The 19,108-nt window shown below is 43.8% G+C and overlaps 1 protein-coding gene across 3 annotated transcripts in view; it reads left to right on the forward strand.

The window, feature by feature from the left end:
• The window catches only part of LOC137290526 (uncharacterized), a 20,008-nt gene extending 2,070 nt beyond the window's left edge, over nucleotides 1-17,938 (forward strand). Inside the window, exons 2-6 of one of the 3 annotated variants that reach the window (XM_067821541.1) lie at nucleotides 14,958-15,039; nucleotides 15,242-15,328; nucleotides 15,606-15,732; nucleotides 16,175-16,254; nucleotides 17,062-17,938. In XM_067821541.1, the coding sequence (XP_067677642.1) occupies nucleotides 14,958-15,039; nucleotides 15,242-15,328; nucleotides 15,606-15,732; nucleotides 16,175-16,254; nucleotides 17,062-17,187 (502 nt within the window). In that variant the 3' untranslated portion in view covers nucleotides 17,188-17,938. Of the gene's footprint in view, nucleotides 1-14,957; nucleotides 15,040-15,193; nucleotides 15,329-15,605; nucleotides 15,733-16,174; nucleotides 16,255-17,061 lie in introns of all 3 variants that reach the window. The other 2 variants (XM_067821540.1, XM_067821542.1) reach the window with 2 other exon arrangements.
• Nucleotides 17,939-19,108: the final 1,170 nt, after the last annotated feature.

Below are 19,108 nucleotides of genomic sequence, written 5' to 3' on the forward strand. Positions count from 1 at the left end.
GGTAGGAACAGTAGGTCTGCCTGGTGAACGCTATTAGGTATGTTAATACCGAACCTCCTTCTAGGCACGTAGCGTGGTGCCGGCAAATAGATCTGCCACAGGGCTTGTTTTTCAAGCCACGCTTTGGCTTCCTCCGGGGGTACTCGCGCTATTTTAGCTAGCTTATCTACTGCGCTAGCTCCTTTCCAGTACCCACGCGGGCTGTAGTAAATAGCCTCAAATTTTTTCATGTCCATACGCGTATGTGTTTATCCCATCAATAGCTATCCAATGTTTCGTGTCCATAGGCGACAGGGACGTCTTGTTTATAGTCAGTCCGTATATCTTATGTCCATCACTTCTAAGTGTGTTCATTTTATGCCAAAAATTACGGGTCTTGAACAGGGCTTCCTTGAATCTGGCGTGTTTGATGTGTTGTTTCACCACATACTTCTTAACCCCCTTAGCCTTCCGGATCTCACTATTGTCGGCTTTCAGTATGGAGTACATCTTAGGTCTCAAACCTATGTACTCGGCTATGGGCATGCCAGCACACTCGTCCTTCATCTTACCTAGGACCTTTTTATTTACCGTACTGTGTAGGGCATGGGTCTTAGGGTAGTCGCTGGTGTCGTATAAATCGAGGTGTTTTTTCATGTCCTCGTACACGTCCTCGGTTCGAATCTCCATCAGCAGGGAATCCGTGTCAGTGTACAGCACTTCACACCTGTCGCCGTACTGTTTCTTGAGCTCGTTGTAGTAAAAGTCGTACATCAGGTGTTTGGATAAATCGAGGATGCTCATCCCCACGTAAACAGGCCGGTTGAATTTTATGTGGCTTTTCTTCATGTGTAGGGCAACCAGGTTGTCTGTGAATATCTTACTACGGTTGAATGCCGGACTGGCTATCAATTTCCTGAGCTTGTCTTCCTCACTCGACCGAACCAGCTTCACGGTCACGCGTTTCCTCAGGTTTTCCATAGTCTTACCAAACACCGAGTTATTCATGAGCTTGTAGAGAGTTTTCTCAAAATCACTGGTGGCTTTTTTTCGTAGGTCTGTGTTCATTCTGATGTAGGGCTCCATCCATGGGCTCTGGTCGAACATGAGCACCCTGTGTATTTTGGTCAGCCTCATACCCAACGACAGGTACAGCTGCAGGTTACGATAGTGAACGATGTACTTGGTCTTATTCATTAAGTTAGGCACGAGTTTTTCAACGTCTGTCACACGCCCACCTAACAAGTTATGTTGGTACTCAGACATCCAGTCTGTGTTAACCCTCATACGTTCGGGTGCAAGGGGGTAGCTGTTGTGCGATGTGTGTAATTCCTTGATATACTCTAAGTCAACTTCGAGGATATACCCTTTGTTCGAATCTGGTGCGACCCCCATAACATCAACGTGGGGTACCCATTCGAATCCCCCTGTAGGTAGATACTGGCTCATGGCCCAGCCGTACAGGTTGTTTGCGTCGAGGTATAGAATGTGATTTGTTGGCTTGTTAGGGTCGTAACCTTTCACGTATTGATTATTTGCTTTAGCGTATCGTTTGGATGCCATGGAAATGCCACCTCGCAAGCCTTTCTCAATGAATAGGTGCATGTCGTAATCTGTGAGCAATTCCAAATTAACTCCGGTCTTTTTAAGCAAGGCGTCCCACGACAGACCTGGGCTGGTGTAATACCATGCGGGGTCGAGTTTATACTGCTTGAAACACGTCCGCCTAAACGTCTCAAACACGTCGGCTAACAGCAGTACATCTGTCCTCAAGTACAGGTCGTGATAATCTCCCAGGTTCTTACAACCCAGTTTATTCCATACGTTAATCGCGTGCGAGTAATCATCTCGTGAGACGGACGCCTCATTCAGCTTGCTATAAAAGCAGTCAATAGGGGGTAGTCTGGTCTCGGTGAACTTGGCCCAACTATCCATGTACTCATAGGGGTACACACCCTTCCTCATAAGCAGGGGTCTAGTCTCGGCGTCTGTGTATCGATCGGTGATAGGGAAGGTATTGTTGGCCTTGACCAGACTGTCGAGTGACGACAGGAGGAACTGAACCGAGTCAATGAACCTAAGTCCTTTTAAGCTGAAGGAGATGTATCTCTCCATGTTGTTGGGGATGCACGTTATATTACCATCGATTTTCGCGATGGCCTGCATGATCAAGTGTGAGTCGTACCCTCTCAAGTTGTGAAAGACAACGGGAATGTTTATTGTCTTAGGGTTGATTTTAAGCTTTAGGTTGCACGCGCTGTGAGCGGCGCCTCTATACTTACCAGTTATGTGGCAGTGATCTCTCACCGAATCACCGTTAAGTGGTGAGTCACACACGTGACTGTTAGTGCTACTAGCATGAGCTAGCTTGTCGTCTTGGGTCAGACGCATGGGAGCGATTCTATACAATGCATTCCTAATAATTTTTTCTTCCTCCTGCAAACACTTTAGAAACCTTTCAGCCGCGTCAGGGCCCCTATACACTACCGGAGCTTTCGTTTCCCCGTCACAACGGACGACAATGTATCCAAACGAACAGGCTTTATGCTCTTGTGTCTTGTGGGTGAAGGCACCACTGGGAGCCTCGCCGGCGGCAGCCACTAAGGCTTCGAAGTCGGCGTATATGATATAAGGCACAGACATTTGGTTCTTGTGGTTACTGAATTGTAGGATTTTGTCACCTTCCTTAGGCATGTCGACTCGTATAGCCGTCTGCCCCACACCTTGGCAATCATCCCGGTGGGATTCTAATAAATCAGCTCGTGTGAAGCCATGTAGGCATCGTTCACAGAAGTGGGTCTTTTCTCTGTGTGCCGATTGGTCATACAACAGCCTGCTAAAGTGTTTTATCCATGTGTAGTGATACTTGTCACCTCGCTGGATCATGAATATATTGATAACTTGGCGATCCTTCACCGGGCTGACCCTGTGTACTATTGTTGTGTTACCTTCGTGTCCAAAGACATTTATAGCCAGATTATTCTGTTTTTCTACTTTAGTGATCTGGGATATGGGGGTGGGTTCATCTATACCATCCCAGTTGAGCCCATCGTCTTGGGGATAATTAGAAGGCCTGTTCGGATTAGTGTCAGCTGGAAATAAGGCTGACCTGATAGCTAACCTCAGGCAATCGTTTCCTCTATTCTTAACGTTTACTATGGCATGTTTGTTCCTATAGTAGGGAGGCAAGGCTAGGTATGACCCGCCTCTGAACGGCACGTAGTTAGCTATGTCTAGATAGACATTATCGATTTTATCTACAGCCCACCCGGACCCCAAGTGTGTGTAGCGTTCTAGGTATTCTCGTATCTGCTGAAAACTGGTATCGATTGATGCGTCAATGGTCTCTGCATGTGTGACGACCTCTTGTTTACCTCGGAAGTAAGGCTGAACATGTTCAGTGTCCTGCTTATCGAGCGACATTTTCACTGTGATCTGAAACTTGATACTTCCTAGGTTATTTAGTTCCTGGTTGACCTTATCAGCTATCAGAGGCTTGATATCTGTAATGTCTATGTTTCTATCAACGCGCATGCGCCAACCTCTCAAATAGTTGCCTACAGCGTGCTCAGTGCGCACGAACTGTAGGTCAATAGCTCTATTCTGTCGTAATAATTCTACAAGCTGTGGTTTTCTCATACGGGAATACCCACCTAAACCCAAATCGTGTGCCTCGGCTTTAAGTTGTTTTACTGTAGGGCGCGCTACGGGGGCATGTGATAACAATGCGACTAACCCGGCTCTCCTCAGTTTTGAATAACCCGTGTGTCCAAGCTGTTTTGCTTGAGCTTTTAATTGTTTTACCGTAGGAGGGGCTTCTAAACGCAGTAATCTCAACAATGCTGGCTTCCGCATTCGAGAATACCCGATCACACCACGATCTCTCGCGACCCGCTTCAGCTCGCGCACAGTAGTCATAGTGTTTACACCTAAGAGAACCAATGTCTAATTGGTTCACAGATAAAAATTATGTTTCAATCCTGTATACTTGTAAAATATTTTATTTGGCATGTCTATCACTTCTAAGTGTGTTCATTACTTCTTTAAGAGAGCTGCCAATCAAAACTTGGTGAGGATTTTCGCCCAATATTTGCCACAATTCTCGGAAGTCTTCTATCAGCGAGGTATCATGTGATAACAATCCGACTAACCAGGTTCTCCCCATGTTTGAATAACCCGTGTATCCAAGCTGTTTTGCTTGAGCTTTTAATTGTTTTACCATAGGAGGGGCTTCTAAACCTAGTAATCTCAACAATGCTGGCTTCCGCATTCGAGAACACCCGATCACACCTCTCTGTCTTGCGATATGCTTAAGTTCACGTACAGTAGTCATAGTGTTTACACCTAAGAGAACTATTGTCTAATTGGTTCACAGTAAAGTTCAATCCAGTACTCGCACTGTCTTGAGCAGCCGCCTACGTTCTTTTATGTAGCCCTTTTTATTCTAGTAGATGAGTTGATGTCTGACTACGTTCGCTCCGTAAGCTTTACATAGACAGTAGTGTCCTTTAACCCCGATACCACACACAGAACACGTGTAGTTAGGACTTCCCATATGGAAACAACAGAACCCCTGATTCCTGCATTTCCTACCACAGGCATCGGTCTTCCCCATAAGTATGTATTCGCATCGGTATGGAGCGGGTCTCATGTTTACTTATATAGGTATTTTAATTTAATTGCTTCGCAACCAACGCAGTAGCTGCTATACCCAACACTATGAAGACCAGTTCACGATTCATTTGTCCCTTGGATGGTGTGTAGTACTGAGCGAGTGTGGGTTTATTGAGCGGTTCCAATCGTTTACCAGTTAGTAGGTAGTATTCTTTCATTGCTTCATCGACATCGTTGAATGTTTGAACGGCATGGTTTTCACGCGTGAGTTGTTCGTTAATAAAATCGATCCTCTGGAGGCGTTTTTTAGCGTACTCAGCCTGTGCCCTTTGTAATTTCTCAGTAGTGAGATCGTGCCGCTTCCTTTCTTCCTGTATTTCAGCCGCGTGATCATCTCGTAGTTTCGAGAAGAGGAAATTACTCCCGGAAAATGCCAGGGCATTCACTACCGCCCCACCGACCATCATAGCTATCGTGGCCATCCCTATATTTATTTCATTATATACACCTGGAAATTAATCAAGCAACACCCCAATTTTTTCTATTGGAGCAACTTTGAAGTGTTCTGACAATCAAAATATGCCGGGTTGATATAGTTTGACACTTTTTTATTCAACAGACGATCTCTGACAAACAACTTAAAGGGAAAAAGTATCAAGACTTTGCTTTATTGCAACGAAATCCAAATTCTTAAAACTGTCTTAAATTCATGAAAAAATGGACACAATTTACTATTCATCCACAGACGTTGTTGTCAGGTGTATTAACACAAATGTCACATGGAAAGAAAGAACAGTCATCTGAGAGTCTGCACACCGACTTTCATCAATATCTAGTGTGTCCTCCCTGCGCACGCACCACCGATTCCAGACGCCTCCTCATTCCTTGGATGAGTCTCCGGATCTGATTCTGGGGGATCCTGTTCCACTCCTCATGCAGGGCAGCCGTCAATTCGTTGAGATTATGGACTGGTGGGTCTCTCTGCCTCACACGACGGCCAATAAAGTCCCACAAATGTTCAATGGGGTTGAGGTCAGGGCTCATGGCAGGCCATGGAATTCTGTCAATTGCATTTTGCCGCAAAAAATCATTTACAGCATGCGCCCTGTGAGGTCTAGCATTGTCGTCCATAAATATGGGTCTCGTTGCCAGAGGATGGTTCTCAAAATGAGGTACCACAGCCCTGTCAAGAACCTCCTGTTGGTAACGAACACCGTTAAGGTTGCCACGGATGGTAATGATATCCAACTTGCAGTTCATGGAAATGCACCCCCATACCATAACGGAACCTCCCCCAAAGGCCACAGTCTCCTGGATGTTCCGTGGAGCCATTGCTGTGTTCCTCTGCCTCCAGACCCGAGTACGACCGTCCACCATGTGCAGCAAGAACCGGCTCTCATCTGAGAAATGGACCTTCCTCCAAGAGGCAATGTTCCAGTGCAAACGGTCATTACACCAGGCCAGTCGGGCTGCCTTATGGGCTGGAGACAGTCTGGGTCGCTTGATTGGCCTCCTTGCCCGGTATCCTGCAGCTTTCAGACGATTCCGAACAGTCCTGTTCGAGATGGGTCTCCCTGGAAGCCACTCCTGTCTCAACCGAGAGCTCGAGTCGAAGGACCTGCGCCGTACAAGTCTCAGTAAAGCTCTGTCCTCCCGGACTGTGGTCTTCCTGGGTCTTCCTGGTCTAGGCAGGTCTTTAACTTCATTAGTGGCCCGGTATTTTTTCAAAAGTTTTGAAATTATGGAATGATGTCGTCCGATTTGAGTCCCGATTTGTCTTAGAGACATACCAGCATTCCTCATGCCGATTATTTGCCAACGAGTGGCCTCTGATAATTTCCTACGTGCCATGACATTGAAATGAATGAAAAACCGAATGCAATCGACAACCTGCGCTTGTAAACACCCCAGGGAAAAAGTGCATTTTTCGAAAGTTGAGGTTAAAGCAATGCACGTGCGCTGTGCAAGCTTCACGCGCGTCATATCAACCCATGAAAAGCTCATGCTGTATGTCAATACATCAAAATTGAATAATCAATCATCAAAATTACTTCGTTAAACTTTGTTAAGTTTTTATGTGTCTTTGAATTTGGTGTTGCTTAATTAATTTCCATATGTATATTATCAGGTATTATTCCTTGTTTTACTAGGATGTCTTTTGTGGCCATCGCCATACCAAGGTTCATTATGAGCATACCCATATCCTGCAGGTTGAAATCTAGCTTGATAGTTGGTTGTTTAAGCACCATTTTAGTCAACCGAGCGTACCCTACGGCTAGACTGGCGACCACTGTGGCGTGGTATGCATCGTTGACGAACGTTTTCCCCTCAGACATTATGTATATGATATAAAAATATTTAAATTATAACATGATATGCGGGTCAACAGTGGGGCCTGCCGGCGGCGTGGGGGTACCCCCCACACCCCCAGAGTTTCCCTCAGTTCCCCCACTATATAACCACGAGATAGCCAAGGCAGCAGTTACGCCTACAGCCAACAACAGTCGGGTTGGGTTGGTTACTTTATGTTGGTTACACCACCGTTTTTTACCGGCAGCTACTCTCTTAGGATTCTTCTGTCTGGTTACTGTGGGGGGTACCCCCACTGAAGGGGTCACTGTTGGGGGTGGGGTCTCCACGGTCACCTCGGGACCCACTGTTGGGGGTGTGGGGGGTACCCCCACTGGGGTTTCCTGTGCAGCATCCATCTATACTATTATTATTATTCTTTCTCTCAAATTGACAATGCTTTGCTGTGATAATCGCCGCCGTCACTGGAGCCAACAACATACCATATTTGTGGTACAGCTCGCAGCTGATAGAGCTCACGGCGTGTTCGATAAAAGGGTCTTTATCTAGGTCCTCCCACAGGTAAAGTCGGCGCTCTGGTGGAATGGGAAGGAAGTATGACACAATACCGGTGTATATCTGGGTCATAGCCGATCCTATTGTCTTTGTCATTTCTGCTCCGAGCCGGGACTCGTATCTAGCGTACAGCTTATCGATTTCTTCGACTGACATTTTGTGAATTTTATCCGGAGAGTAGTCTCCAAAGTAATGTTTGGCTTTGCCGCCAACAGCCAACGCCACCAGTTTCTCTCGCTTGGGGGAATCCCCCACAGTGAGGGTACCCCCCACACCCCCAGACAATTGTTCGAGCAATTCCTCACACTCCATCTTATAATATAACAAGTAAGATTTAGTTTTAACTATATAATACCCGATGCAGACAAAACACAGAGAAATGAAGGTTAAGTTGCACACGACAAATACTTCAAATATCATAGCTATATGCTTAGCTTTGCTTAGCTTTGCTTAGCTTTGCTTAGCTTTGCTTAGCTTTAGCATACTATATATGCTACTGGTTGGTCGGTCTTGAGCACGAGCTTAGCGTGTTTAGTTTCAGCGAGCTGTTTCTTCACCCGTTCCCGTTCTAATTTGCTCATCACATCGTTCTCTCTCAAACACTCCTCGAACGAATCCCTGTCCTTGCAGTGAAATAAGGCCACCCATCGCGTCTGCTCCCTGAGGTCTTTCAACACCGAGTTGAACTTCTGCGTTAGCACCCAGACGCTGTGATTTGCATGCCGGCCGGAGAAGGCCAGGTACGATAGCATGTCTCTCTTTTTTGTTATCTCGCGATTAGCGCTGCAGTCGTCCAGTATGAACAGCGTCGGTTCCCCTTTAAATTTCTCGTGAAGAGCTTACAACCAGTCCTGCAGGCGTGTTCCAGGGTCGATTTTGTGTACGTCCGGGTCCGTCATCACCCAAGGTCGCGCGTACGTTTTATTCATGCTCAGAGTAGGGCACATGATAACGATGTTATCGAACACATCCTTGTAGTAACCCTCCAACATATCCAACACGAAAACGGTCTTCCCACAGCCAGTCTGCCCGCACACTATAGCGCAGTGTGGGTCAGTGGGGAGGTGGGGCAGTTTATTGTTGGGGGGTGTGGGGGGTACCCCCCATCAGTAGATGGCTTGCACGAATCTCCCATTGTCTATATTAAGTTGCGCATCCATAATAACGTACAGATATAATTTCAACTTACCAGCGGGTTGAGCCTTCTTAGTAATCTGGATGGTTATCCCTTCGCTGCCGTTATCTATACGGCGTCCGCTACCGTGCAGTTTATCATCATCCGTGGATCGCATGTCCAACCATAAGGCGTACTTAGTGGTCAGGTATTCACCGATCTGCACGGAGCCGAGGTCCAGGTCCTTTGTTATGTAATCCCCCACTGGTAGCTTTTTTATCTCATCCCACTGCTGGTGTGGTCTCATACCATGACTGAACAGCTGGTTGGGCACGCCCTCGATGGTCACTTCCACCTTTTCAATCTCGGGGTTGAAAAACTTCTCGCTGTCCCTCCGGAATGGATCGTAATACTCCACGGGGACGACCAGGATACCTTTCATCGATCGCGCCGGCACGTTCAGGTTGATATTCCACACAGTGTCGCTCTTATCTCGCACAACTGATCTATGCCTCAGTACGCGATCGTACAGGATAGCCATCTTCCCAGAGTACTGACTTCGAACCTGCCTGGCCAGCTCCGGGCTAGTAACCATGTTGAACTCCAGAGAGATGTTGTCTATGGCATAACTGGCCTCATCACCGTTCGGCGTACGCACTACTTTGCTATAGTCATTAAACGTGAGCTCGTATTCGAGCCTATCACCCAGCGCGGCCTGGTAAAACGGCGCGTGTCCCGTGAGCAACTCGAAGTCGAGCGGCACGCAGAATCGATTCCCGTATGCTCGAGCGATGGCCTTTTCACCGTCCAATAGCTTGTCTTGCTGGTCTTGCGTGAAGACATACCCTATGCGCGCCCGGGTTGATTTGCTGATGCCCTGGTACACATCATTGACTCGTTCTCCCTCGCTTTTCCAGAGATCCCTGTAGCAGTGAAACACGTCGCTGTCGTCGATGCTCAGCACCTCGTTACCGCTGATCTTGACGGTCGTTTTCTTGATGATGGCTCGACCCACGTTCCGCACTAGCTCGCGTTTGTCGTTGTCGGAGGTCAACGTGATATTGAACGCCAGTCGAACAGTGCCTGGTACAATGAGGTCATTCTCACCAAGGTTTGGAAATCTAACCAGCAGAGTTTGATTCTGGTCTATCTTGCTGGGATTGTTGGTGATGGTCACCGACTGACGCACGGCTCTGGCTCCTAATGGCTCTCTCAATCTTCTGAAAGGATCTAATTTTCTGCCGTACATTATTATATATAAACGAAATATATTTTTAATACTAAATAATGGATGAAGACATACCTATGAGGGAGATGTGGGACGATAGTGCCCAGGCATTCAATGATGACCAGGAGACCTCATTCAGTAATCCGGCTGTCGAGCTCTCACCAAGGACCACACTCTTGAATGACGCCGTCGATGGATTTTATGATTATTTAAAAAATGATAAAAATTACGTAGAGCCGTTGGGGCGAGACTATAACAAGTTTACCGTTGATGACCAGGGCAAGCTGCGTTTGAAGGATTACCCGAGGATCGATCTCTTTAATCAATACACGAGAGAACCGCTTGCTTTATCAACATTGGTCGGTAAATATAAGATTAACTTTGTCCAAGATGAACTAGGTTTCACAAATTACGGTGGCGCGCGACCTAAGAAGATTCCCCCGAAGGTCAATCAAGATCTGGAAGGCATTAGGGACGCCACATCGGTTCAAAACATGACTTATAATATTGAAAAGGTGTTGGCCGACTACGAGAACAAGCCCTTCCCAGGCCTCGAAATTACCTTTCGGGAACTGAAGGGGTTGGACCTGTTGATGCAAACCATTCGTGGTCAGCTCTGGAAAAGCACGGCCAAAATGAGTGAGATAGACGACCACATCGCCCGTGAAAAGAAAAAACTCGGTGAAACTGAGGACGAGTCTATGAAAGCCACCATCGAGGAACGAATACGTAATTTGGAAGATGAAAGGCAGACCTGGTTGGAGACAGCGTCCGGCTACAAAGAAAAGCTTCGATCCCAGGTCAACCGTGTGCGGGAAACCATCAATCAAGTCCTCTACCGAGACACCAGGTTAGCAGACAGGATTCGGATATTGTTCCGGGAGCAAGGGATCACCATCGCCAGCATTCTGACTGCATTTGGTTTCATCATATCAACCCTGGTGGTGTCACTGGTGGGGGTTCCCCCCACACCCCCCACACCTGCCGGCGGGGGAACTCCAAGTGGCGGTGGAGGTGTTAAAGACTGGATAAAAAAACTCGGGGAAGGCTTAGCTAAACTGGCTGGTAAAGCCGCTGAAGCCCTTCCCGGCATCCTGGGTAGCATCGTCTCGTGGTTGTTGAGCGCTCTGTCTAAAACTGCCATGTGGCTCAGTCAAAACCTGTGGGCAGCCATCGTCGCCGTGGCGGGTCTGGTGTACGTAGCGGCTAAAAAATCTTTAACCAAATAAGTCCCAAAGCTACCCCACCAACCACCAGGGCAGTTTTACTATCAATATGCTGCTGATAGGAGGTCTGAATATGGGGGGCCACCTCCTGTGGTTGAACTTTAGGCTCCGGAGGTGGCGCCACTATACCCGTTTCACGTGGTGGGATGTGTGGGATATAGGTGGTGTTAATATCGGGGTTGATACCCAACTTTTGATCCTTCGTGGCTATGACTATTTTGTTGTTATAACCCACCACTTTTTTTACTCTCAGTTGCATATCACTCGGAGCCATGTACAACCCCACGCCGAACACGTAATTGACTTTCGATCTGGCGTATTCTAACACGTTTTGGTAACGGTCGATGGCCCGCGGGAGATCAACTGGAGAATTGATAGCATCCTCAACGTTAGAAACGAACTGTTTCTGAGCGTCGTAAGCAGTTCCCTTACCGAGTATGTTGGAACGCGTCATAGACTGCGCACCCAACAGCGCCCACACGTACGTTCGAATCGAGTCGTTCAAGCGTATTGTACCAGCACGAGTGAATTCTTTCGATGTTTTTGAGATCATTTTAGTCCAGGCTGTGGCTGCATCAGGATTGGTTTGCTTTATACAGCTGACATGGATCTGTTCATTCGTTGTGGGGCCTGTAAATGTATGACGGTGTGGGTTGTATGAACCATCTTTAGAACCGGCCTGATATGTTCCGGACCTGTAGAAGTACACGAGAACTATACCGAGACCATGGTTCACACCAGGAAGGCGAAAGTCTTTATTCGTTGGAATCTCAAACTCCCCACAAATACGTTCATAAGCGCGTTTATCATAGGGGTTATTCGTCATACTCCACGCTTTATCTTGGGGAAGAGGAGCACTTATTTCCTTCAATATTCGTCTCGTTTGATAATAAATATGAAACAAAATAACCGCCTTACTCAGTTCGTCTGTACCGTAGTCTGGTGTCACACCCGACCCTGTCGTCGCACACCACACAGCAAAGTTGAGTTGGTTCTGCCAAAACTGCATTGGGTTTTGATTCCAGTTTACCACCAGTCTGCAGGGGGTCAATGTGATCGTGGAAAACAAGATATCACTAACCAATATCTTCCTGCCTGCCAACATACACTTCATGGGTATGAAGTTCACCCCTGAACTATTATCAAAAAAACAGTTGGAAATTATATCATAATAGTATAATAATGACCAGTCATCGACCCAACACTACGCTTAACGACCTAGGAGACACGGAGGGATTCGATCAGCCTGGTGAGGAAGACGCCTTATATATCCTGCAATTTAAAGACAACGTGTACAGACGGGTGTTGTTATCAGATTTTAAAGAGCCCAAATGGCTGCTCAACTTAACACCCACCTCACCTTATATGACAATGGACGAAAATGGGTCTGTCACTAAGATTAGGAACAACGGCATCTGGGTCGGGGATTTTATTCCGGAGGTAGAATTAGACCCCATAAGAGTTATCTGGGAAAAAAATAAGTTAAGGTCTGTAGGGGAAAATAAATTAATATTTAGCAATAGTCCTTATATCAAAAATCTTGATATATCCCCCCCTTTCACACTCATCATAGAAGTCTTCTTTTCGCCTGTAGAAAATGAAAACATCTCAAGAGTACACCAAATTTTACCCGGGGTGTCAATACACTGGTATGACCAACAACACATATACGAATATTGTCATATTGTTATACAACAGGATACCACGGGTCCTATAAACCGCTTAATAAGCCTCAGGGGTTTTTTTGTTACAACAGGAAAGTCTATTAGCCTCTCACCTATTACCCTGACTAATAGTCTAGAACTTGTAGACTTCAAATTCATTAATAGAATATTAACTGAAACCCAATTAAAATCTCTTTCAAAATATATATTATAGGATGGGCCTGTACCCAGTCGTAGAGGAAGTAGCGAAGACGCTGGAAACCGTAGATGGGTTCCGCTTGAGGCAGTTATGTGATGTGAAACGTCAACTAGAACAAGACCGTGACACGCGGAAAGCACTATGTAAGAAGTACAATAGAGCTTTCAATATCGTGGACGGGGCTGACACTACCCTTATGGCAACCAGCATGGGACTAGGGGCGGCAGGCATTGGATTGTTAGCTACCATCGTGGCCGCACCTATAGTGCTAGGTTTTGAAATAACAGCTGGGGTGGCAGGGGTGTTAGGGTTGGCGCTTAAGTTAGTATCACGCAGACTGCATCGTAAGGCATTGAAACACGACGAGATCAGGGTTCTGGCCGAAGCAAAGCTCAACACAGTGAGTGAGCGTATTTCCACAGCACTCTCTGACAGTAAGATCTCAGAAGAGGAGTTTCGTTCAATCCTCTCTGAACTCAAAAAATATAACGGAATGAAACAAGATATTCGATCCAAGTCTCGTAAGTCTGCTATCAGCGAGGACGAGAAAAAAAAGTACATAGCACAGGGGATACAAAAAGCCCAGCAAGCCTTTATTATGAACACCAAGGAGATCGTAGGCGGTTCACGTTAAACTGTTTCATCGATATAAATGTGACATAGCGGTGTAGTAGGGGTAATAGTAGCAAGAGCTAAGGGCCCAACCAACGCCTTATTTACTAAATAAGAAGTTGTAGAGACTTTTCTTGAAAGTGTTTTAAAACCCCCATTCCCTATACTACTCGGCCCATAAGTGTTTTCAGGCTGCATGCGACACAGAGATTACATCTTCCTTGCTGTAACTCGCGCTTGATGATGTCTGGAGTAAATACTCAACATTATAAATTAAGGTCTGTAATGGCAAATGTATTGTATGTTATGTAATATGTGCATGTAAGTGATGCAAGAGGTTTTATCAGCTGAGTTACAGAAGCAAACATCGATCAAAGGATTAACCGATAACACACTGATTGATTAATTACTTTTATCTTCTAGCGGATTTGTCAAAAGGCAGTGTGTGTAGATGACAACACCCTGTCGTAAAGTGTGAGTGCAAAAACAACATCCTCCCTTCAAAGAATTATCCACCCTTGCGTTGATTGATTGATTGCTCATTATTGGTTAACTAAATTACTTAGAATAGTGGGCATCATACAATTAGTTGCCAGGTGTGCTATCTTGGGAGACCAATGAGAGGTTTATCTGGTTTTCACCAACGAAAGACGTGAAACGATGTGTTACTTTTTCGCAAATGAGACAGTTGTAAGACACGCGACACAGAGCAGGATTATTTACCACCTGCAGATGAATGGAATACGATTTCTTTTACGTGGATATTGATGGATACACTCCAGAACAAGGTAGTAGCCTGACATTGTTGCTATAAAATTAGTCTGTTTTACATTCATTATTTGCATTTTGTTTTAATTTATTTGTTGTAGCATTCAGCAGAATCTGTGACAGAAAACAGACACTAGATCGCGTATGTGTGTGAAATAGGATCCACATTGGCAATCTATACAATGTATAAATGTTGCTGTTATGTTAGAAATTTACTATGAGTATAAGCAAATCGTGTGTTCTTTTATTAATTTTCAGAATCATACAAATATGACAAAAAACTGATTAGGGTTAAGAGGCAAAATATAGAGACGTACATTGGCTTCGTTATTTTTCCGTCCTAATAGTTTTTACCATTTCTACCACTGGCAGATGATTAACCTTCAATGTGTTTCATTTGTTTTCATAATACATTTGTAATGAAGTAAAAAATGACTTCACTTCAGTTGATCTGTCTATAATTAAACTATCAGTTGCGCCTACGGACTGCGCAGCAGAGGTCACGAACCAGTCACGAATTCTGGGATATCATCCGGGTACTCACGGGAGAAAAACAATAACAAAAGTTTACACCAGTCCACGGAAATTGCTCCGCATTAGTGCCCCTTTAAGAGTCTCGATGCTTCAGTTTCAGTTTTGAAGACCAAGACTATATTTTACATGTGTAAAAACAATATGGCCTTTTCAGCATCGTGTATGATCCGAAGTCTTCAAGTAATGAACAAGACAGTATTCAGATGTTCAGGGACTTTGCCCATGAAGCTGAATTGGTAAGTGTTTGCAAAAATTATTAAAGAATGAAGAAACTCATTTTTTTTTGTTCCCGTTTCACCATTACATGCGATGACTTGTCGGTAGTCTTAAGCGACACACCAAACACATTCTTAAAAAACTTGTGGTTAATTCATACCGCATGATTAAAAGTTGCCAAAAAGTTGTCTGCTTCACTCTTGCCCACCAACGAAACCACAGACAGGCATCATGCATGATCCAAAGTCTTCAAGTAATGAACAAGACAGTATACAGATGTTCAGGGACTTTGCCCATGAAGCTGAATTAGTAAGTTTTTTCAAAGTTTTTCCTTTTTATGACTCGAGAGCAGTACTTCCGTTGGAATTGAACATGAAAGTGTGTGTCTTTTAACTTTTGATTAAGACTTTGAAATTTCTAATAGACTAAAACTTGTGAAATTTCCTTTCCTTTAATGATATTATAGCTGATTTTTGGTGGACAATAAGACAATGCATAAAGAGGAATTATCCTTACAGTAACCACCTCGCCTCAGTCAAATATTATGAAGATTCTAAAGGTGTTTGATTTTACTGTTATTCTGCAGGATGCATATCTCAAAGATGCAGCGATACAGCTGATAGATGCAACCATCACTCATGTTGCCGTTGACAACACAGACCTGAAGTTTTTCTTGGATTTTGACATGGCAGTGCTAGGTCGACCAGCTGAAGGTGCGTATCATCACGCGTCACCCTTCATTAAATCCTGGTATCTCCAGTCAGTAATTTCAGTCCACTGTCACTCATCAGCTTTTTCCTCCCACTTGTGTAAGGTTGATGTTATGTACTCTTTGTAATCCTAATACAATCAATTTGATGCCATCACTGTAATGAAGAGTGCCATTTGAACATACCAGTGTTAGTGGACATTATCAATAGGTATTTGTATTAACAGTTGATAAACATGATAGACATTTATTTCCTGTTTCTTGTGGAACAGAGGAATGGAGGAGCATAGACTACCAACAGAAACCATAAAATGGCTAATTTTCTGCTACACTTGCATGAATTATAATGTAGTCAAGCTGTGAAGGGTGAATATATTTAGTTATTTATAGGTTGTTTGTCGGGACAGTTTCCATAACATTGTGTTAACTAGTTCTAGACTGTCCAGGTTACAGCAACTACGCCAGTCAGATACAGCGAGAGTATGGTCATCTGGACAATGCTACTTTCAACTCCAAGAGATCTCAGGTAATCTACACTTGATTACATTAATGAAATGATAATATCAATTTGTTGTGTAGAATAATCACATTGGTTCTCACTTGCAATTCAGCCCAAATGTTGGGAAATGGATACATGTCAAGCATTAATTTAATTCATGTCAGTTTTGAACAAGACATCAAAACAAGCAAGGCTTGAAAAACTGTATAGAAATACTGTATAGAAATACTGTATAGAAATTCTGATATGTGTTATACAACAGATGTAACATATGTCAATGCCGTAATACTGTGATCACATAATGTGTTGTATATTATCAATGGTGTTGTGAAGAACGTTCTCCTTCCTTGTTACCAGTGTCTTTAACACTGCTTTATTCAGCAGCATACACTAATGCAGGTCCACAAGCCCAAACTACTAAAACATGCGGAGGACAAGTTACAGCTGATTAATGGTAGTGATCACTGAATCGCAGGAATTGAGAAATATAAATGTAAACCAGTTATCCACACTTAAATAAAAAATTGGAATAAAACTAAACTGTTAAAGCCTGTATTTCTCTGTCTGTCCATTAGAAGGCAGCTTCTATCTTACATGCTAATGCTTTAGTTAGTAAATAATATGCCTATAGCAATATACCTTGAGCCTTGTTTAGGCAGGGCTAGCTACAAACTCAAGGACCAGTGAAATAAAGGTTTGCACTACTTCTGTACACAAGTTAGAAATGTCAATTTGCTTATAAATACATGTATATGTGTTTAACATATCATAGAGCATTTCATGTGTAGTATTTGTCATTCTGAAGCTATTGTCAGTTTCACCCTCATGCTGCAGGTCCTACAGAACTTCCTTGCCAGGGATCACATCTTCTCTACAGAAGAGTTCACACAGTTGTATGAAGGAAAAGCGCGGAGCAACATGGCAAAGGAGATCACTCTTCTTCAGTCACAATCTACTTGATACTTTACAATGGAACATTCTCAAAGACAGTATTGTATATGATTGTGATACCATGTTGTGACTGGTCATGTGATGCCATTTGGTTTTATCTAAGGAGTGGTACGTAGTGTATGAAACACCTCGACAATTCCTACCAGAAAGTTATGAATCCTTGTTTCCTGTCATCAACTACTTTTATTTATTTGCTTTGTAATTTAGTGAGATGAGTAGCATGGCGAAACTGTCAAATATGACAGTACGTAATACAGATCATCAGTTGTTTTACACTGAGAAGATACGACTCTGCATTGTTTGGTGACAGGTAACTTAAGATGGCTGGCTCTCATCTCTTGAACAGTCTTCCAACACAAATTGTAAATCAAATCAAAAGGTTTGTCTTTTTACTGAAGCATTTGAACTCTATTATGTCAATGCCATCTTTGAGCCAGTGTGTCTTCGAGCGGTTTATTGATATTTAGGCTATACAAGCTTTCCTGCACGCATGTTTGGTTTAACATCAACTGAACACTATTCCGCCTATGTTGATGTGTAAATGGCTTGGGCAAACAATCCTGTGATTAACATTTAGCTGTAGAGCATACCTCCCGGTAAATCGGATACCTTGATATGTAGTCAAGTAAGTCTGTGATTGCAAACGTGAAAATAATCTGTATATAGACAATATTGCATTGTGATAATTTCACTAAAGATTGTATCTACAATAATATCTATTTTATCAATATTTATAAATGCATTAAAGTATATACAAAAATGTTTAAATGATGTTGCACATCAGTTTGTCTGCAAATGGATTTTTTGGGATGGCTGTGGTGGTTATTATCCAGCATATTCTTCATCTCTCTAGAAGTAGCGTCTTACAGACTCTCTGGCACCAAAGACATGTTTCATGATGATGACCTGATGTTTTTGTGTGTTGTGTCACTAAGTCAATGATTGGCTAACATGGAACAGTTGTTGTGAATGTAACAGAGTCAGTGACTGACTTAACCTGGAACAATTACAGTGAAAGTTTCCAGGGTATATATCATGATAGAGCATGGATAGCTGATGGATGAAAGGATAACTGCCCTTCCTCTAAAGGTCTGATTAAGTAAATTATACTAGTAGAATTATATATATATTATACCTATACTGAGAAAGGTGTTATGTACATGAATATAAATGGAACCTCATCCGCTTGTTTGGTTTGATAACTACCAAAACACCAAATGCTAAATATGCTGTGTTAACCAGATTCATCATGATTGAACTATAACCATAACATATTTAACTCAGACTAAAACAAAACTGATGTTAAACCTTGGTATCAGGTTAAGTGCAACCTGAGAGGACCCAAGCAAGTGTGAACATCAACAAAGCCACAAAATATTGTCATCATGACTATATCCACCAATGTGATTGACAGATTCATAGAGTTGACCACTGAGTGTTGCTGGTACTGTTAATGAAACCCAGCCAAACTATCACTGTACAAACACCACCAAAGTGTTCACCTGCTGCATGGATCATCTACATGACTACAGTCATGGAGTCTTCGTACATGACAACAGTCGGCAGCTATGGGTGAGAGACAGTGACTTTCATCAGACCAATGGACCCTGCACCATATCATGAATGTCTTTGTCAGCTTGCACCTATCTGTGAGGATGGGACATCTGACTGGCAGCATGGAGCCTCCTGGAGAGTCAGATTCCCACTCTGTGTTGCCGGCAAAGTTGTTCAGCATGGGGCATGGTATTGCAGGCATCTTGTCAGACAAATTACAATTTGGTCATCACAGTCATTGGTCTTCTTCCATGGTCTTCCAGGGCTTGGACGATCCTTTATTTCATAGGTGTCAATGTTGTGATAATGCTTCCCTGCTTCATGTACATGCCAATTACTTACCATTGTGTATTTTCTGAAAGTCTAAATTTTGCCA

Source organism: Haliotis asinina, chromosome 7 (assembly GCF_037392515.1).
Source record: "Haliotis asinina isolate JCU_RB_2024 chromosome 7, JCU_Hal_asi_v2, whole genome shotgun sequence".
Classification (NCBI taxonomy): Eukaryota; Metazoa; Mollusca; class Gastropoda; order Lepetellida; family Haliotidae; genus Haliotis; species Haliotis asinina.